The sequence below is a fragment of the Olea europaea genome, chromosome 16 (assembly GCF_002742605.1).
Source record: "Olea europaea var. sylvestris chromosome 16, O_europaea_v1, whole genome shotgun sequence".
Classification (NCBI taxonomy): Eukaryota; Viridiplantae; Streptophyta; class Magnoliopsida; order Lamiales; family Oleaceae; genus Olea; species Olea europaea.
In genome coordinates, this window is record NC_036252.1 from 10,154,749 (window position 1) to 10,177,038 (window position 22,290).

Sequence of the window (22,290 nt, forward strand, 5' to 3'; positions counted from 1 at the left end):
ATCCTCGATATCTCTTTATCTTCAATGGCTCCCGAATCTGTTAGCGATAATGTCACAATTGCTAGGGTCGGAAAGGACGCTCTGCCCGGGGGTCGAAAGGGGGTGCTGGGCTATGAGTGAAGGTCACATAGACTATGAGGCAGATTGGATAATTGTCAAAATCCTTTCTACTATGACCTCCAAAAAAAATCATCGAACTTAGGGAGAAATATTGCATACTGCATGACATAGGGCTCTTAGTTTTCGAAGGCAACGAGCGAGCCTGTTTTCTAAGGCCACGATACGTGGCTGTGAGTAAGTTCCTGTTCAAGGTAAGAATGTGTCTGCCCTTGCACCCTTTTTTTTAGGAGGATGCTAAAGAGCTTTATGTTAGCTTCTACCCAGGTTTTGCCGAACGGGTGGAACCAGTTGGTGAAAGCCTTTTTCCTTTAGAAGGAGGTACCTTTGGGTGAGGACATGCCGCTGCATGTCTCCAAAACAATTTTCCAACCCCGGGTACATAGGAAAGATGAATCGAATGGGTGGTATTACATAACCCCTTTGGGAGCTCACGACCCTTTTGTAGTGTGTCTGCCTTTCTCCATAAAGAGTAGGAAGAAGTCTTGGTTCTGGGTACGAGGTAGGCAGTAGATTGTTGAGGAAGACACGAGCCCAGCCTATACAGTATCGACCTAGTACTTCTACACACGTGAATGACTCCATTTGCATCATTTTATTTAACTTTATCTAACTCATTCTTTTTGCAGACTCCAAATCTCGCTTTGAACTCCACAGGCAGAGTGGGACGTGATTGAGGACATTTATAAGCGTCCTTTTTGAATTCTACACTTCGATCACTTAATCAACCGAAGTAGATATTTCTTTGACTTCAGCTTGATGGCCTCAAAGGGTAAGCACTAAGTCCTCATTCTTGTTTTAATCCCAAACCTTCAACACTGCTTGTAGATAAGTTTAAAAAGAAAGAGTATCTCACTCCTGACATGTCCTCGATTCTCAAGGCCATTGACCGTAGGTGCCAAGGCCTTGAAGCCTTTATTCGGGGGTGCAAAGCATGTGTGAGACAAGCTAGAGTGCTTTAGCAAGGACCACGTAGAGAAAAACGGAGGGGAGGTAGTCTCTAACACTGATATGGCAAGGGAAAGGCAAAAATCGTTAAGGAGTCCCATAAAAAGAGAAAACTAGTTCATAGCAGTGACTTGCTTTCAATGAAATTTGGGCTACTGAGAAGGCACAAAAAGAATGGACACCCAAAAAGTTTGGGAGATTTTTAGTGGGGCAAGATGAGATGATAGCCCCAACGGTGATGGAGATGCTGCCACCGGAAGCAGGGCCTTTAGCTTGGCCCCCAAATGTTAGGTAGCTTTGACTGACATTTAAACGAGGAATAAGGCCTGGGTAGATAAGTTGGCCACTATCGAGGAAGAAATAAAGAAGTTGAGGGCCGAATATGAGGCGATGAAGGCTCTAAAAATGAACAACGCTGCCAAGTTGGATAAGGGTAAAGGAAAGGAGGTCCTTATTGAGCCTCCTAAGCGATGGATTCCAGTTCAGAGAGATCAGAAGAGGCAACACGATGCTAGCACATCTAGAGTTCAGATTCCGCTTTCTGTGTCCACTGTCATCACATCAGTCCCATTACCTACTGGCACTAGCTCACATGCTCAGACCCAGCCATCTGTTCCTCCAATTGCTCCTCCCTCTGCTACAGCCTTACCAGTTATCAGTGTTGTAGATCCAGTTACATCTACCACTCCTTCAGCTCCTGCTCAGGCTATCAGTCCACCTATCACTCCATTTTATGATCCTATGTTGGATGAGATGTTAAAGAGGCCACAGACACAGAATTCTACAGCAGACACAGTCAGCAGAGCTTCTTACATTCTAGGCCCGACACCGGGTAGGGCTCAGGCACCTATTTCCACTTCTTCTCCTCCTGTTTGTCATCAGAATGTGGAGGCATCTATTCCATCTTTGCAGTCAGCGCATTCAGACACAGAGGGCTCACCTCAGATTGAGGTTCACCAGCAGGGACCTTTTCGAAGATCTTCTTCTGATGACTTGGTGGGTTTGGATGAGAGGACAGAGGAAGATGGATTTATCCCAGTTGTTCGGAAGAGACACCCACGGGCTACTGATACTCCACATCCGAGCAGAAGGATCACTCGGAGTCAGTCACATGATACCTCCTCACATTCTCCTTCCCTATGAATGCCATCATTTGGAATGTGAGAGGTGTAGCTAGTGTAGCTACTAGTCGGCGCCTGAAGAAACTTATACAGCTTCATCAGGTTTATCTTCTAGTTCTATTGGAGCCTTTTGTTCTGCGGCAGAATTTTGCATATACACGACGCTATCTGCGCTTCGACATGGGAGCTCAAAATGAATCGAATAAGATCTGGTTTTTCTGGAATTCGAGGACTAATGTTACTGTTATTGTTGATCATCCCCAGTTTCTTCACGTTAGAGTTGAGGGTCCCAGACTAGCGCGTGCTATCTATTTGATTCCAGTCTATGCGTCATGTGATGCTACTATCAGGAGAGATTTGTGGGCGGGTCTTCACCACATCTCCCTCGATATGGACGATCCTTGGCTAGTTGGAGGAGACTTTAATGTTATTACACATGATGGAGAGCGCACTGGTCATAATACCCGTAATTGTGGCACTACTGCTTTCTCTGATATGATGTTAGACTGTGGTTTAGAGGATGCAGGTTTCATTGGAAACCGATATACTTGGACCAATGGTCGGGTCAGAAAGAGATTGGATAGGGCACTTATTAATTCTACAGCTGCAGCTTTTTGTCGACAGCTTACAGTGAGACACTTGAATCGGACTTCATCCGATCACTCTCCTTTACTGCTTCAGTGGGTTTCTGATGATGATTTGGGGCCTAGACCGTTTAGATTCCTCAATGTTTGGACCAAGCACCATGATTTTTTAGCCTTTGTCTCCCAGAAGTGGTCGCTCCCTACTCATCTCACAGGGATGACCGCTCTTTGGGAGAAGTTCTTCAGGCTAAAACAGGGTCTGTGCTGGTGGAAACGACATGTATTTGGAGATATTTTCCAGGGGGTGCGCGATACTGAGGTCGGGGTTGATGAGGCTGAGATAATATATGATAGAGATCCTACACCGGAGCACCGTAACTTACTACATCAGGCCCAGGCAGTTTTGAACCGGACCTTGTCTATTGAGGAGGGCTTTTGGAAGTAAAAGGCTGGTTCACGTTGGGCATGTGAGGGTGATCACAATACTCGATATTTTCATGCGATGGTTTAGGGGTGTAGGATAAAATCGCGTATCAGGTCTATCAGGACACAGGTGGGGGAAGTCTTATCTACTCCTACTGATATTCAGACCTCAACTGTTGCTTTCTACCAGGATCTCTTATCTGCTCCTCCACAACCCTTGGACCACATCGGTTCTGATGTCATTCCGAGGCTATTGACAATGGACGATAATCTGGCACTAAATCGCCCCCCTTTGATTCATGAGGTACGGGAGGCAGTTTTCAGTATTGATGCTGACAGTGTCGCTGGTCCGGATGGCTTCTCATCCCTATTCTTCTAGCACTGCTGGGATATCATTCAGGAGGATGTTTACAGGGCGGTATTGGATTTCTTTGATGGTGATCATCTTCCACGGGGTTTTGCTGCTACTTCTATTGTCTTGCTACCTAAGAAGGATGGTGCTTGCAGATGGACTGAATTCAGACCAATCAGTTTATGCACAGTTTTCAATAAGATTATTACTAAGCTTTTGAACACTCGGTTGAGTACAGTGCTACCGCGCATTATTTCCTCTCCACAGAGTGGTTTCATCCCAGGCCGTCTGAGTGGAGATAATGTTTTATTCGCACAGGAGCTTCTCTACACTTTGGATGATAGAGTGGGAGGGGGAAACACTATGCTGAAGTTAGACATGGCTAAAGCATATTATCGCATGGACTGGCGCTTCATTTATTCTGTATTGGAGGCATTTGGATTTGATCAGATCTGGATTGACAGAATCAGGCGGTGCGTTTCGGAGTGTCGTTTCTCCGTACTCCTCAATGGCCACCCATGTGGTTTCTTTCCCTCCTCACGAGGACTCAGACAGGGTGATCCTATCTCCCCATCCTTGTTCATCATTGCAGCAGACTACTTCTCACGCTTGCTCACTCAGAGGTTTCAGCAGTATCCCAGTATGTGTTATCGGCATGGAGGTAGTGCTCTTGTCTCACATCTCTCATTTGCTGATGATATGATCATCTTTGCCAACGGTCAGAAACAGTCTATCAGAAGGGTCTTAGACTGCTTGGAGCACTATGAAGGAGTTTCTGGCCAATTGGTGAATAGAGACAAGAGCGGTATTATACTATCCAGACGGGCATCCACTAGTCAGATCAGACGACTAGAGATTTTGACTGGCTTCAGACATCAGCAGCAGCCTTTCACTTACTTAGGTGTCCCCTTATTCAAGGGGACTAAGAGGAGCTTCCTTTATGATGACCTTATCCAGAAGATAAGGAATAGGATATCAGGTTGGGCCTCACGATTACTATCGCCTGGGGGTCGTATTACATTACTGAGGTAGTACTTTCTTCCATACCTTTACATCTTCTTCAGATTATGCAGCCGCCCAAGGCAGTGCTGAAGAAACTTGAGAGCATCTTCGCCCAATTCCTATGGGATTCTAAAGATCAAGCACGACGTCTACATTGGAGGAGTTGGAAGGCAATTTGCCTTCCTACTGATGAGGGAGGCCTCGACTTTAGGAGATTACAGGATGTGGTGGACACCTTCTCCATGAAGCTCTAGTGGCTGTTCCGATCTCAGAGGTCACTTTGGGCTCAGTTTTTACTGGGCAAGTATTGTAAGGGGACGCATCCTTTACTTGCAACAGTTCCCAGTTTAGCTTCCCCTACCTCAAAGAGGCTGAAATCAGTTGGGCCACGGACGGATCCACACATTGCTTGGCACCTTGGAACCGGTCAGATTTTCTTCTGGCATGATTGTTGGATGGGCGAGTCCACGTTGGCATCCCTATTCCCCCACAGACAGCACACATCTGTGAGGGTACAGGATTTTTTTGACGACACTGGGTGGGATTTTGGACGATTATTACGGGCCCTTCCTTCTCACATGGCGGAACAGGTAGGGGCGATACCTTTATGTGAAGATGCCAGCCTCAGGACTCATATCGACTGCTGTGGAGCTCTATCTTGCCTACCACTATTTCATTCTTCTGCTGGAGACTATGGCAGGATCTCATTCCAGTAGATGTTGTTATTCAGAGGAGAATTGGATGTCAGTTGGCTTCTCGTTGTCAGTGTTGTTCCGAAATTGAGACCATCAATCATATTTTCACGAGCAGCAGCATCTCCGACCAGGTATGGCAGCACTTTGGAGACATCTTTCAGATACCTATGACTTCAGGGGAGGGGGTCAGACAGAGGTTCCAGAGATGGCGGTATTTTGGACAGCACGTTTACCGTGGACACATTCGTATTATCATTCCTCTACTGATATTTTGGTTTCTATGGACTGAGAGGAATGATGCGAAGCATAGAGGTATTCGTATGGTGGCCAGACGTATTATTTGGAGGGTCTACCGCATGATCTCCTTTCTTCATATGGGAGGACTATTCCGAGTTGAGCATTGGCGAGGAGATGTGACACTTGCACCCTTTTTTGGCATTTCTTTGACCCGTCCTCTCCCACCACCACCTATTATGGTTGTTTAGCGCACTCCACCAGTTGGATCCTGCAAGATCAACACTGATGGATGCATCAAAGATGGATTTGCAAGTGGTGGAGGCATCATTAGGGACCACGCAGGATACTATATCAGGGCATTCTCAGCATCGTATGGCCCATGTTTCATTTTGGAGGCTGAACTCAGAGCCATACTAGATGGGCTTCTATTGGCCAGAGGACTTAGGATTTCAGCTATCTGGCTCGAGGTAGATTCAACATTGGCTATTCATTGCATTACCAAAGGTGGAGGACCATGGTCGATTCAGGGCATTCTTAGACAGATCAGAGACCTCATCTACTTTGATAGAGACACGGTTTCACACATCTACAGAGAAGGCAACCAGGTTGCTGATTCTCTTGCTACAGAAGGCTGGAATCATCGATGCTATCTAGAGTATGGCCCACTAGAACTGCCTCGACATATTAGGGCGATAGTGCGGATCGACAGACATGGATTGCCCAGTTTTAGAGGTTCGTAATTTAGGCTATTCTTTATTGTATAGAGAAGTAGTACTTCCTCATTTATTGCTTTCATTTATTACATTCATTTGTTGCATCACTGCTTTTTGGAGGTCAGGTTCATGCCTCCCTCCTTCCGTGTATTCTTGATTTTTATGAAATAAATATGGTTGGGGAACCCTTAACCCCCATCGACCTTCCTTGGTGGACCCTAAAAAGTCACTAAGGATGTGTAGATGTCTTTACCAAAAAAAAAAAAAAAAAAAAAAAAAAAAAAAAAAAAAAAAAAAAATACCAAAAAAAAAAAAAAAAAAAAAAAAAAAAAAAAAAAAAAAAACCCGTCTTGAACGAAAGTAACTTAAACAATAATAAGCTGGCTCATTGAAACCCGAGCATAACTTCAGGGATAACGAAGTAATCCTTTTGTGCGGTGGATGGCTCATCCATGCAAAGGCTTCTCACTTGGCATTCAACTTTGTCAAGTAAGGCATGTGATATATGCCTCGAAGTTTAAATAAGGTGACCATCTTTTAAGGGCAGATCTTCTCCTCCGAGATGCCCACACTTCTTCACATGGTGGATAGCTCATCTATACAATGGCTTTTCATTTGGCATTTAGCTTCGTTAAGTGAGGCATGTGATGTACACCTCGGAGTTCGAACGAAGTGACCCTCGTTTGAGGGTAGATGCTCTCTTCCAATGCTTCCATGCTTCTTCACATGGTAGATGGTTCATCCATGCAAATGCTTATCACCTGACGATTAGCTTCGTCAAGTGAGGCATGTGATGTACGCCTCGGAGTTCGAACGAGGAGACCCTCTTTTAAGAGCAGATCCTCTCCTTTGAAGCACCCACGCTTCTTCGCATGGTTATTGGCTCATCTACGTAAAGGCTTTTCACCTGGCATTCAACTTTGTCAAGTGAGGCCTGATGTACACCTCAGAGTTCGAACAAGGTGACCCATTTTTAAGGGCAAATCCTCTCCTCCAAGGCACACATCCTTATTCACATGGTGGATGGCTCATCCACGCAAAGGCTTTCCACTTGGCGTTCAGCTTCGTCAAGTGAGCCATGTGATGTACGCTTCGGAGTTTGAATGAAGTAACCCTTTTTTTAGGACAAATCCTTTCCTTCAAGGTGCCCACACTTCTTCACATTGTGGATGGCTCATCCACGTAAAGGCTTTTCACGTGGTGTTCAGCTTTGTCAAGTGAGGCATGTGATGTACTCCTCGGAATACGAACAAAGTGACCCTCTTTTGAGGATAGATCCTCTTCTCCGAGGCATCCTCTTCACATGGTAGATAATTCATCCATGCAAAAGTTTCTCACTTAGCGTTTAGCTTCATCAAGTGAGGCATGTGATATACACCTCGGAGTTCGTATGAGGTGACCCTCTTTTGAGGGCAAATCCTCTCCTCCAAGGTACCTACACTTCTTCACATGGTGGATGACTCATCCACGCAAAGGCTTTTCACTTGACGTTCAGTTTCGTCAAGTGAGGCATGTGATGTACACCTCAGAGTTCGAACAAAGTGACCCTCTTTTAAGGGCAGATCCTCTCATCTGAGGCGCCCACACTTCTTAACATGATAGACAGTTCATGGGCAAAGGCTTCTCGGATGACGTTTAGATTCATCAAGTGAGGCATGTGATGTACGCCTCGAAGTTCGAATGAAGTGACCTTCTTTTAAGGGCAGATTCTCTCCTCCGAAGTGTAAACGCTTCTTTACATAGTGTATGGTTCATCCATGTAAAGGCTTCTCATTTGACATTTAGCTTCATCAAGTGAGGCAAGTGATGTACGTCTTGGAGTTGGAACAAGGTGACCTTCTTTTGAGGGCAGATCCTCTCCATCGAGGTGCTCACGCTTCTTCAGATGGTGTATGGTTCATCCATGTAAAGACTTCTCACTTGACATTTAGCTTCGTCAAGTGAGGCACATGATGTACGCCTCGGAGTTCGAACGAGGTAACCTTCTTTTGAGGGTAGGTCCTTTCCTTCAAGATGCCCAGACTTCATCACATAGTGGATGGCTCATCCATGAAAAGGCACATCACTTGATGTACAACTTCGTTAAGTGAGGCATGTGATGTACGCCTCGAAGTTTAAACGAGGTAACCTATCTTTGAGAGCAGATTCTCTCCTCGAAGGCGTCCACGCTTTGAGCAGAGTTTATCCATTCTTGTTTTAGATGACTTTGTAGAAAACATAAAGTTCTTATTCACATTTAAAAAAGTTTTACAAGGCCTGGGTATGATCTTCCAGCTACAAAGTACTTTCATTGATAGTACATTCTTGAGTGCTCATTATTCCACGAATAAGGCTAAACTTTGCCATTCAAATCTTCGATCCTATAAGTTCCAGATCGGATCTCTTCCTTTATGCGATAAGGGCCATCCCAGTTTGGACCTATAGTGCTCACACTTGGCTCTTTGGAGGATGGGAACACTCTCCAAAGCACCAATTCGTTATTCCCGAAGGACCTCTTTTTAACTTTAACATTTTAATAATGGGTCATCTCCCTTTAATAAACTGCTAATTTCAACTGAGAGTCATCTCTCTTTTAATCAAGAAAATTGAGTTCACACTTTCTAAGTTCATCATTTGATATTTCACCGAAGTGCAGTCGATGCAGAAAAAGGCAATCCGACATTTACCCGACTCATGACCTCGGCACCATAAGTCATCGAAAATGGAGTCTCTTCTATTGAAGTCCTACTGGTGGTTCGGATTGCCCATAACACTTGAGGCAATTCATCAACCCATGCTCCTTTGGATGGGTTGAGCTTTCATTTTAGAGTGTGCATAATAGTTTTGTTCATAGCCTCGACCTGCCCATTGGCTTGGAGATGATGAGGTGTGGAAAAATGTTTCCTCGTCCCCAGTTCCTCACATAGGTCCCGAACCTTCTTGTTATCAAACTGTCTCCCATTATTTGATTCGATTGAATGAGAAATTCCGAACTAACATCATCTTCTTCCATAGGAACTTGAAAGTGTATACCTTTGTGATTTTTGCTAGAGTCTTGGCCTCAACATATTTCATGAAATAATCTATGACAACAATAACAAAACTTGCACTTCCACGCCGCACTTAGCAAAGGACTAGGGGCTAGTCACTATAGTCAATTCCTAGGAAGTTTGCCTTTGAACGAGGGAGAAATGTTGGCATTTGTCATTCATACAAACTGAATGGCATCCTTTTTTAATATGGGCCAATAATACCCTTGCCTCAGTAATTTCCTTACCAATGCCAAACTTCCGAGTGGTTACCCTAAACACCTTCATAGACTTCATGAAGTATGTAAGTGGTTTTTTCTCCTCCAACACATTGTATGAGGGAAGAAGAGAAGCCCCTCTTATAAAGTATGTCATCTAGTAGTGCAAAATGAGTTGACCTCCTCCTTACCATCTAAGCTTCTGCTTTATTGTCAGAAAGGACCTGGTCTTTTAGATAGGCTATGATTGGTTGCATCCAAGCCGGTGTTCTCTCTATCGACATTAGCTCCAGAGTGGAGATGGAAGGCTTTAGGAGGTGTTCCACAGGAACCACCATCAATAGTTCTGAATCTTTACTGCTGGCTAAATTAGATAATGCATCAGTATGGGCGTTCTCAAATCGTGGGATTTAGGTTAGTTTGAATTTTTCAAAGGAAATGAGTAGGCCCCTCACCAATTTGAGATATGCAACCATGCTTTTTTTACCCGGGCTATGAAGTTGCCGTTAACTCGACTAAAAATTGTTTGAGTGTCACAGTTGATAAGTGGCCTTTTCACTAGCATTTTCCTTGCTAGATGGAGGCCAGCAAATAACATATCATACTCAGCCACATTGTTAGTGGCTTTGAATTCGAATCACAGTGCGAAATTCAACTTGTAACCTTCGAGGCTCACCAAGCCACGTCTACACCCGAGCCCACTTCTCTAGCTGAGCCGTCCACAAATAGGTTCCATGTGGGAGGCTCGACGGGCTCCATCGTCTCCTCTATTGACAGGGCATTGGCAAATTCGACCACAAAATTAGCTAAGACTTAGCCCTTGATGGCAGCTCTTGTCTTAAAAGTGTATATCAAATTCACTAAGGCACCAATTTTCCAGGGAAAATAGAATTAGAATGCCAATTTCCAACTTTTGTGTGTTTGATAGTGTTATATTTTCCATGGAAATTAAGTTCTTGGATTTCTTAGGAGTTGTAGTTTTCTAGCTTTTGTCGGATTTTCCAGGTAGTTGACATTTTTTTTCTTTTTTTTGGTAATGGAAACGAATTCTAAGAATTATTATAAAAAAATATTTCCGTTTAATTGACAATTTTCATGTAAAACAAAGTCAAACGAACACCAAAAGATAGATGATTTTTTTGAATTTTTTTTTTATTTTTTTTTTGGCAATGGAAACAAATTTTATCCCCCGATACTAGTAGATTTTATCTCTTTAATTGATAATTTTCATGTAAAACAAAGCCAAACGAACACAAAATTACACTTATATTTCAACATTTTTCACATAAAAAATTATACCAATCAAACACAATAATTTACAATTCACAGGAAACAATTCTAGGCAATTCAATCCCCTGAAATTTATTTTCTTTCCACTCAAATTTCATCTTTGCAATAAAACGGACCCTAAGCCCTATTGTCCATTTCAACAACCTTCTCGAAGCATCAAGTTTCTCAAGCACTTGCCTAAGAGGGAAGTTGATCGGTACATTTATTGCTTGGGCTTAGAATTATGGCCCCAACTTTCAGTCTTTTGCCTTTAGTGAAAAAAGTAAAAACTAATAATTAGATTGGATGGTCTAAGGTCGACTAGACAGGATCTAATTATTAGAGCTTGGATAACATATCTCTGATTAGATCCCTATGGCAGCTCTACAAAGTACTAAAACTTAATTACGATAATTATAATAGTTTTTGGGCTTAGTTGTAATTAGAATGAAGTTTTGTACTTGATTGTAATTACTATGAAAGTTATAAACTTAATTATAATTGAAATTGAAATTATAGGACTACACGTGTAATTAAATATAAATTAATTAGATTTGGATTTTAATTAAAATTCCTATTTGAATTTTAATTTGAACTCTTATTTGGATGTAAAACTATTATTGTAAATGGATTGTAACTATTTTATCTCTATTTATAGAGATTAGATGGAAACTAGACATTTTATGAAATTGTACGATAATCATAATACGTAATTTCATAGTGTTCAAATTTGGAGAGAGAAAAAATTATTATTTTTCTTGCTTTTATCAATTGTTCAGATCGCGAATTAGTCTCTTGATTTAATTAAAAGAAGGTGCACCTTCTTTAAACAGAGCTTTAGGCACGATTTTTCTATTCCCAAAGCCTCAATATCCATTGTTAATAATCTTCACCAACGGAAAATGATCGACTGAAAACCTGTTGCTTTTATGAGGGTCGCTGGAACTACCAATGGATTTTCGGTTGGAAAACTACAAAACTTTTACCAACAGATGTTCCGTTGGTAAAACCTTACCTTTTTTCAACGAAAATTGAGTTTGAAGAAAAATTGTCATTTCCAACCAATTTGTCGTTGGTAAAAGTATTACCATTACCATCGAAAAATTCAGTTGGTAAATATTTAGCATTACCAACTGAATTGCCGTTGGGAAAACTCTAAAAAAAATTCTATTATCACCAATTGAAAAATCGTTGGTAAAGTCTACCTTTACCAACCGAATTTTCGTTGGTAAAAGTTTAAAATATCTAACATTACCAACCGAATTGCCGTTGGGAAAACTCTAAAATAATGTATCATTACCAACTGAAAATCCGTTGGTACAATCTGCCTTTACCAACCGAATTTACATTGGTAAAAGTCTAAAAACTTTATCATTACCAACCGAATTTCCGTTGATAACTTTAGCTTAATTTATTTATATATTGATAAAAATTACTATAAATTTACAAAACTTGCTAATTAATAACCAATTAATATCAAAGCACACTAAATAATCAAAATGCAAAATTTATAAAACTGGTTAATTAATAATCAATTAACATCAAAACATACTAAATAATCAAAACTCATCAAAATGCACTAAAGCTTTAATAGATGAAGTTATTACATCAAGATTTAAAATTGTATGAACATCATGTCTTACACATCATCATTTCGTGATCCTGAGCTAGAAGGAAATTGAAAATTCGAAATATTTGATTCCCTAAGCATACTTCGCACAGTTTCTTGCATCTCAACCCTATGATTTCTTTCAACTCTTTCAAGACGCGGAGTGAGATCATCAATTCTTTCGTTGTTTTCTTCTATTTTATTTCGTGCACTAGCCAACTCTAACTTCAAATTATTCACCTCTTCATCACGTGCAAGTATTGAATGTCTAGGTAAAGTAGGCGTGCCAAGAATATGCGAAGCAGGTTCTCGAGGACCAAACCCATAAATACAACCCTTAGATAGACCATTGACAGCATCAATCCATGAGTTGGGATCAAACTCAGGCTGATCATCTCTAATTGTACCATACTTAGACTCGATTGAAGCTTTATAAGTATCCTGTAAAAAATAACGTTTATCTTATTCACTATATTGACAAACTATGAAGTATATAAACTTTAATTGTACTTACATAAACTCACTTGGATTTTTTATCAACAAAATCGCCAAGTCCATGATTCTTCTTGTGGACATGACTGAAAAACTCTAATTGAGACATTGGATGGCCTATATCCTTCTCCTAGAAATATGCAACTCATTAATCACAATCAGTTAAAAATATAAATGTATGTTGTCTATTAGAATACTAGACCCATATAACTATACAGAAATTGATTTAAAAATGTACTTAATAAGCTAATTATTCTACTAATTCTAAGTTCAAAAGATCTTCAACGTAAGTTCTTGTCACGGATAGATAGGTGTAAAACCGTATTTTAGTTTTTTTTTCTTATGTTAAATTAGTTAAGCAAGAGAACTTAAAGTATAACATTTGCTTCAAAAAAAACTTAATAGTGGTATGAACAACTCAAAATGAATGTTAAACGTGACTTACTTTCGTTTTTAGAGGCGAAATTCTCAACAAAATGGATGTCTTGCAATTAGTAAACTACTTTGTCTACACATTTTCGCATGTGATTAGATTGACATTTTTTTTTAAATTTTTACCATAGAATTACTTCGCTATAGAAAATTTGAACGTTAAATGAATTACACTTAACTTACAGCCAATCCTTGAATGATTAACCATTACCGCTGAATTTTTCAAATCATTTATCGTTTTCAAAATTGATTTACCTTTGTTAACGAATTTTTCATAGGTTCAAGGTTGAAACTATATGATTATCATTTCACTTATGACTTTTCGAAAGGAAAATGATTAAGATTTTTATTAGTTTACAAAATTAATTATAGTCATTACCAACGGACATTCCGTTGGTGATTGCTTTTATCGACTTTCTAATTACCAACGGATTTGGTAATTATCAGTATGTCACCTACGGAATATCCGTTGATAAAAAGATATCGTCGTTATCAATGGAAATTTCGTTTTTGATTATCGTAGTTGAAGTGAATTACTTTTACTAATGGATAATCCGTTTCTAATTACCAACAGATGCAAATCGTTGGTAATATTCGGCACATCACCAAATATTAAACTGTTACATGAGAAAATCGTGTCTCATGCAAATCGTTGGTAATATCCGTAGGTGAAAAATCCAAATATTAAACTGTTACATGAGACATGGAATATCCGTTGGTAAAAAGATATCATCTTTACCAACGAAAAATTCGTTGCTGATTATTGTAGCTGAAAGTAAAATACTTTTACCAATGGATAATCCATTTTGATTACCAACGAGTTGCATCCGTTGGCAATATTAAGTGGTTACATTAGGCACAAAATATCCGTTGGTAAAGAGATATCATCTTTACCAAGGGAACATCCGTTCTTATTATCGTAGTTGAAAATGAATTACTTTTACCTACGGATATTCCATTCTAATTACAAACAGATTGCATTCGTTGGTAATACTCGAAACGTAGGTAGAAAATTCAAAATGTTAAACAGTTACATTAGGCACGGAAAATTCGTTAGTAAAGAGATATCATCTTTACCAACGGAAAATTCATTGCTGATTATCGTAGTTGAAAGTGAATTACTTTTACCAACAGATAAACCGTTCTAATTACCAACAGATTGCATGCATTGGTAATATTAGGTACATTACATACGAAATATCCGTAAATGAAAGATCTAAAATGTTAAACGATTACATTAGGAATTGAAAATCCGTTGGTAAAAAGATATTATTTTTACCGACAGAAAATTTGTTGCTAATTATCAAAGTTGAAAGTGAATTATTTTTACCAACCGATAATCCGTTCTAATTACCAATGGATTGGATCCTTTGGTAATATTAGGTACGTTACCAACGGAATATCCGTAGTGAAAGATCAAAAATGTTAAACGGTTACATTAGATACGAAAAATCCGTAGATATAATCTTTACCAGCGGAAAATCTGTTGCTAATGACCGTAGCTGAAAGTGAATTACTTTTAGCAATAATCCGTTTCTAATTACCAACGGATGATTTTTCGTACGTGAAAAGCTGTTTTTTAGTAATGGTGCTCTCTCACTGATGTAGTCTTAATTTTGGAGAATATCATTGAAAACTTAGATGTTTGAAGCATCAAGTTCTTAAAATTAAAAAGCTGGAAGTTCGTGATGTAGGATTAATTTAAGAATTGATCATCGAATTTAGGTAAAAATGCGAATCATTTATTCTTGATATAACATACACATGAACATATAAACGATCTTATTTATTGGATTAAAGAAATTTTTTCAAATTTCTAGATAATTTCGCTTCTGCATTCCAACAAGGTTAGCTACCCGAACTTTCACTTTTAACAACCGAAACTTTTTTGTTGAAAAATTTTTGAACCATCATTTTTCGATGAAACAAGCTAACAATGATTTTCTAAAACAATTTTTTTTTTCGTACAGGAAAAATTTCTTGTAGTTTTAAACCTACGAATTACTTCTCAAAGAACAAAAAATAAAGATGAAAATCGGAAGCCCGTGATATTTCAATTTCCATACGTAATACGTTAATGCGATCGTGAAATATTCATACACGCAATAACCTTCTTATTTCATCCTTTTCTACAGTCTGAATACATACATATATAAAGAGAGATCATGTCTATAGATGCAGAGATGTATCGACATCAGTTATCTCAAAACTGCAAGGAACCCTGAAATCTGCACCAGAAAGCTGCTGCGTATCGAGGGATTCAAAATCTTCTGTATTATTGCCATACAAGTTGAGTCCAAGTGCCAATGGATCTTGAAAATCATTCTTTGATGACGAAAAACTCATTTTGTTCTGAATAGGGTCAACGAACAGCTTAAGAAGTTCTCTCTCTTCTCTCTTCTCCTTTATTCTCTGCAACTGTCGAAATCTTTCTTGTAGGAGTACGATGGAAGAACCAACAACTTTCTGATCATTATTTTGTCGTCCCATGGTTCAAATCATATATGTTTCATGTTCTCTGCGTACATATATAAAGAATGAAGGTACAGAAGAATCTGCCACTGTGAGAAAAACCCAAGAAGAAATAGTTATAAGGGTAATGGGGAGGGTGGCTGATTTGAACCTGAGAAGGTGAAAGGACTTTTTGGGAGAGGAAAATGTTGAACAAAAAAGGACAACTGAAAATGGACATAATGAATGGAATGATGTATGTAAAGGAATATAAGGAGTAGCTGATGTTGGCGTCGGCTGTCTTTAGCAGTCATTTAGCTTCGTAGATGGTTCCATTTTTTGTTGGTTAATGGATTGTTTGATTTTACACATTTTGGATCAATCATAAATAGCGTTTTAGGTATTTGATATAAACAAGATTAGATCGGAAGGGGAAAAAACTACGTTAAAAATTCCGTACATTGTATTATTCATTCCTAGCATTTTGCTAAGTATACATAGTAAATGTATATAAATGATGACATAATGTGATGTGAAGGGAAAAGATTGATTGAAAAAGTTGATTGTATTTTAAACAGGCAAATGGTAGAGTATCACGTGGCATTATAGACACCCCTATGTATATTCTTATGTACATATAGCACTACTCTCATTCCTATTAGAGCTGATTTTGGTGTCAACCATTTTGAGCCCCTAGTTTAGTGTAGATTAAAATTCGATCTTGATAGAAGTTTATGATATATGTGATTGAAAAGTTGGAATCCTCGTATAATTAAAATTAATTGCTCACTTTTAACGTAAACCAGAGCTTGATTAGCAATCATTTTCGTTCATAGAGAGCAATGAAGGTTTTTTATTGCTTTCAATGACACGTCATTTTCTTTAGCAAAGAGTAGGTATTTTTTGTATTTATTTTAAGTAACAGAGGTAAATGGATGAGGAAGAAAAAATAACAATGTTGACAAAATTAAACAAGATTTGCTGGTTTAACTAGAAAAATCGAAAATCGATTTTGAACTCACAAAATATAAAACCCATTAAAAGATGTTAAGAACAACTCATCAGTTGAGCCTCCGAGCTCCATCGCCTGGGTGACATCCAATTCAAGTCCTCCATCATCGGCGTCGTGTTTTATTTATTTATTTATTTATTTTCTTTTTCAGTTTTTGGATAACCCGTTATTTGTAAGTTTATGTTTATTTAATTTTTAAGGTAACCCATTATGCGTTTTTTAATTTTATATAAGTTGTTTTATGTTCATCAATTTATATGTAATTTTATTTTTTTTAAAATATTTTAGAACCAATGAACTCCCGGATATAAGTTGGACAGTTTTAATAATCGTTTTAAAGCCACTCAAAATTGGTAATATAAAAACGCTCATAATTAGTACGTCAAAACACCTAGAAATGTCAACGAGTCAAGTTGATTCGACTTGCAAACCGAAACATGAAACTCAAGCTTGACTCGAATAAAAATGGTTCGAGCTTCTTTTGGCTTGAACCGAGCTGAGCTTTTGCTGGATCAAAAAATCTAGGCTCAACCCATACTTTTAGCGAGCCGAGCCGGCTCTTTTTCTTTTCTTTTCTTTTCTTTTTTTTTTATTTGTGACAGTTATAACATTTTTTTGCTGGTTTAACGACAAAAATCGAAAATAGATTTTGAACCCCCAAAATATAAAACCCTTTAAAAGATGTTAAGAACAACTCATCAGTTAAGCCTCCGAGCTCCACCGCCAGGGTGACATCCAATTCAAGTCCTCCATCATCGGCGTCGTAGTTTTTATTTATTTTTATTTTTTCAGTTTTTGGATAACCCATTATTTGTACGTTAATTACGTTTATTTAATTTTTAAGATTACCCATTATGCGTTTTTAATTATATATAAGTTGTTTTATGTTCATCAATTTATATGTAATTTTATTCTTTAAAAAAAATAAAAATTCAGAAACAATGAACTCCCAAATATAAGTTGGAAAGTTTTAATAATCGCTTCTAAAATCACGCAAAATCGATCAATTCATAAATGCTCAAAATCGATAATATAAAAATGATCATAACCGGTATGCCAAAACACCTAGAGATGTCAACGAGCAAAGCCTATTCGCCTCGCAAGCCAAAACATGAAGCTCGAGCTAGACTCTTGTAAAAATGGCTCAAACTTCTTTTGGCCAGGGCCGAGCTGATCTGCGCGTTTGCTTGGCTAAAAAATCAAAGCTCAACTCGAGCTTTTCGCGAGCTGAGTGGGCTCTTTTTTTTTTTTTAAATTCGTGACAATTATAACATTTTTTTTTAAAGAGTTTAAAATTTGTGCAATTTATATGAATTATAAATTAAATAAAAGTTACAATCTTATTTCTTTTTTGGGCTTAAAACTAAAATACCGCAAGTTAAAATTGATTGAAGTAAATTCATATGAAAATAAAAAATTTAACTCATATTTATAGCAAAAAATATAATAGTTTCATCTAAATTTGAAATTCAAATTTATTTCAAAATTAGCAGCTCGTAGAAGGCAACATTTTTTCATTTGAATTTTTTTATTAAAGTTCTGTAGGTTGTTCTTTTTTCTTTTTTTTTTTTCTTTTTTTTCCCCCTATGGCTCAACTCGTTATGGGCCGAAAATGGCCCTTGACACGGACTAGCCTTGGCTCAAGTCAACGTCCAAAATTGGGGCTTGGCTTGACTCCTCAAAGCCACGAGTCTGGCCAACTCGAGCTTTTTTCAGACTGAGCCACATACCACCTGAATTGGTGAGGCAAATTTACATGCCTAGAAACATCCAAGTAGGACCTTAGAGATTGTTGCTTCTAGGCAGTACTAACAATTTATACATGTATGATTTATTTATTAATTCGTTCTTAAAAATCATTCCGAATATCAAAATCTGATGGTTTGTTTAATTGGAAAAAAAAATTCCATGGAAAATGACATTTTCCATCAAAATTTCAACTCTGTGTTTGTTGGCATGAAAAATGTCTCCTAAAACAGAAAATATTTTCTTTGTTTTGAGAAAAGTAAAAACCTAAAAATAGGGAAAATTAAACATATTTTCTATGAGAAAAATAACAATCAAATACTCAAAAAAAGTTATCTCAATCTTACTCTCCTTGATCGTTAATTCCCACCCCAAATTTTGATATTTGTAGATTTTAAGCTAGAGTAGGAACCATGAATATCATAATACTCCAAATTCATACAATATCCACACAAACAGTGCTTGACCAACGGTTTTGTGTCTGTGAAATCCTTATAAAAGAGAATTTTGAAGAGTTTACTTCCATAATCCATTTTTCATATTTCCATATAAGTCGATTATTCACTTCAATTGGAGCTTTAAACAATCTGTCACGGAAACCCCCAAATCATCACCAACAAAGAAGTTCGACCAAGAACCTACTGAATCGTGATGCTACAAAAGCGATGGGGCCATGCATTGTGTAATGTATAGGATGTTGGAATGCAGAAGTGGAATTATCTAGAAATTAAAAGATTTCTTTAATTCAATAAACAAGATCATCTAAATGTTCACGTGTATGTTATATTAAAAATAAAGAATTCGATTTTTTTACCTAAATTCGATAATCAATTATTGAATAAATTCTGAATCACGAACTTCCAGCCTTTTAATTTTGAGAATTTGATGTTTCAAACCTTCAAGTCTTCTATAGTATTCTCCAAAATCAAAACTATACCGGTGTGTGGCACCTTCTTCTAATTAAATAAAAAAAAACTAATTCTTGAACTTGATAATTGAAAATTCAAGAAAATTAATTTTTTCTCTCTCCAAAATTTGAACATCATGGAATCATGTATTATGAATGTTGTACAATACCATACTATAGAATGTCTACGTTCATCTAATCTCTATTTACAAAGATAGAAAAATTCCAATCATTATATAATAATAATAATAATAATAATTCCACATTCAAATAGGAGTTCTAATTAAAAGTCCAAATCCAATTATTTTATATTTAATTACATGCGTAGTCCTAAAATTTCAATTACAATTATAATTAAAACTTTATTATAATTACATTTAAACCCAAAACTATTAGAATTACTGTAATTAAGTTCCAATTTTTATGGAGCTATCATAGGGACCTGATCGGATATATATTATCTAAGCTCCAATAATTAGATCCTGTCTAGTCGACCATAGACCACTCAATCAATTATTAGTCTTTACTTTTTCTTTTTTCCATTAAAGACAAAAGACTGAATTCTCGAAATATATAAGCAGAAGTCAATAAATCTGTAATACTTTTCTCTGACCTGTTGTATATGTATTTTATCCTCGTCCGAGATTCGATAATTAGGTACGAGCTAAATGACCATTTTACCCCTCTAATTATTCTCACTAACAAAATTTTCATTTTTTTCAACGGTCTTGTGAACTAATCACAAATGTCGAAATTTAATCATCGCTAAACACTGGCTAAACACTGAACTCAGATTTTAACCGTTCAACAGAAAATATTTAAATAGTCACTCTTGCGATTTTTCAGGGCGACGGTTCCCCGACACGAATCCATGTTCTCTACTACGCTCATTTTCAAGTTCTCAACTCATCGAGATATTTAACCAATCAAATTGATCCCACCCATTGATGAATCAAAGAACCATTAAAATTACGAAAAGATATATATAATTCTGCCAAGTGATTTAGATGAAATACACAATGGTCTAATGGGATTTAATTCTCCGCACGATCATATTATAAAATTAAATTCAACATGGGGTCCGTTCAATACACTCCAAGTGTACTAGTGTCAGATTTAACTATTTCTGTAACAAGGATAAATCACAAATCTGAATAGCGAATCGGTCAATACTACTACCTTCCAATACAAGTTGCCAACCCTTATACATTGGTTGTGAACAAATTATTTATTATCAAAATATAAGTTGTGTCACATATTACATCTTAACACAAGTACACAACTTATATTATCTCAAGTGATCAGAGACACTTTAATTTGCATGCTCAATAATAAATAATGCAATAAATAAATAAAACCCCCTTTTTATATATTATAAATGATTATTTTATTATAGCAAAATATACTATATGGACACACAACCCAATATTACAGTATTTTATCTTCAAACCCAGCTTTGTATGTCTCGATGAATCACGTCGCAATTTAAAAAGATTTGTAATTAAATCATCCGATACCCTGTTGTCACTACAACTTGTCATTTACATGCCCATTCATTGTATACCATTCCTTGCGTTATGCATTGGCACGTGCAAAATAACATTATAGATTAAAGACATTACAGTTGTGCACATCAACGTATATTATCAAGAATTGTTTACTTTACAAATTCACACCATGTACCATGTACCATGTATTGTAACATCTCAAGCCATTATGTATATTCATTTTGAGAAAATAATGTAAATTGAGTCTTAACATACTATATGTCAATTAGTTGGGTTACATTTCATAGGCAAGGGTTAAGGTTTTACGTAGCTTTATAACATCATAAAAATTACTACAACCCTTAGGTACATTATACATGGCATGTCCCCACTTCATGTATAAATTTTTCATCATAAAAGTAATTCGAGATATCGAAAAAATATGTTCAGTGGAATCACAAAATGAGGAATACGCAATCATGCATAGTATGAATGTGTTTTTGTATTATTATCCCACGCGCAATATACACAGAATGCCATTGTTGGAGGTTAGACAGACTAGAGGAAATGTGGTTCAACATTTTGGTTAGATTTATTAAGTTTTTGATCGGGGAATTTGCATTGTTTTTTATTTGAAATGTGATGAAGATGACAACACAAACAAATTTAAGATGGGGAAATGACAATTAGAAGAAAAGATTTTCATTCATTTGAAGAGTGTATTCAGGAAGGATGTTGAGCGAGTCTTCTTGAAGATGTTGAATGAGTGTTTTTATGATGTCATGACTATTTTTGATATAACGGTGGGTAATCATTGGGTTTAGTTTGGTAATGTTGGAAAATTTTGGGTGTATTTAGTTTAGTTTATTTGTGGTTAGCTTGTGTTCAATATCTGTGATTTATTTTGAAATCGTAGTACTATGAACAGATGTCTTGAAATGTTAAATACCTTTCTCCTTATCATGTTCATCTACTTCATATCAGTCACTACTTAGCAGAGCAAGCTCATAATTATTCCATTTTTTCTTCATATTTCTAGGTTTATAGCCCTTGTTTTACACCCTGAAAATTTTTAATAAATTTCTCTATCTTCTTTTCAACTATGGATTCTTCATTAAAATAATATTACATGTAAATATTAAAAAAAAAAATCTTCTTTTTGAACCGCACATTCTCCCAAAAAATATTATTCCATAACACATTTTACCAAAATTTCTCGTTATAATGTGTGTCAAACAAGGGCATAATTGCAAGGTTTCATTTTTTAAAAGTTAAATTAAAGCTGTATGTTTAGTAACACATCTACATACAACACCTAGTTTACATGATCATCCCATGATCACCAGAGGTAAATCAGGTATTGTCAAACCAAATCCTAAATATGCAAATCTACTTAATGTTACCTACATTCGTCAAGAACCCAAGACTATTAAATATGCTTTGAAACATGAGGGATGGGTTAATGCT

The 22,290-nt window shown here is 37.2% G+C and overlaps 1 protein-coding gene across 1 annotated transcript; it reads left to right on the plus strand.

Moving 5' to 3' along the window:
* Window positions 1-1,455: 1,455 nt before the first annotated feature.
* LOC111412611 (uncharacterized protein PB18E9.04c-like) lies at window positions 1,456-2,208 on the plus strand. The gene has a single exon (XM_023043549.1). It carries the CDS (start codon window positions 1,456-1,458, stop codon window positions 2,206-2,208), a length of 753 nt encoding a protein of 250 aa, XP_022899317.1.
* Window positions 2,209-22,290: the final 20,082 nt, after the last annotated feature.

What these genes read in the sequence shown, in the direction of transcription:
- LOC111412611 (XM_023043549.1), top strand. Translation starts at nt 1,456, where the DNA reads ATGAAGGCTCTAAAAATGAACAACGCTGCCAAGTTGGATAAGGGTAAA.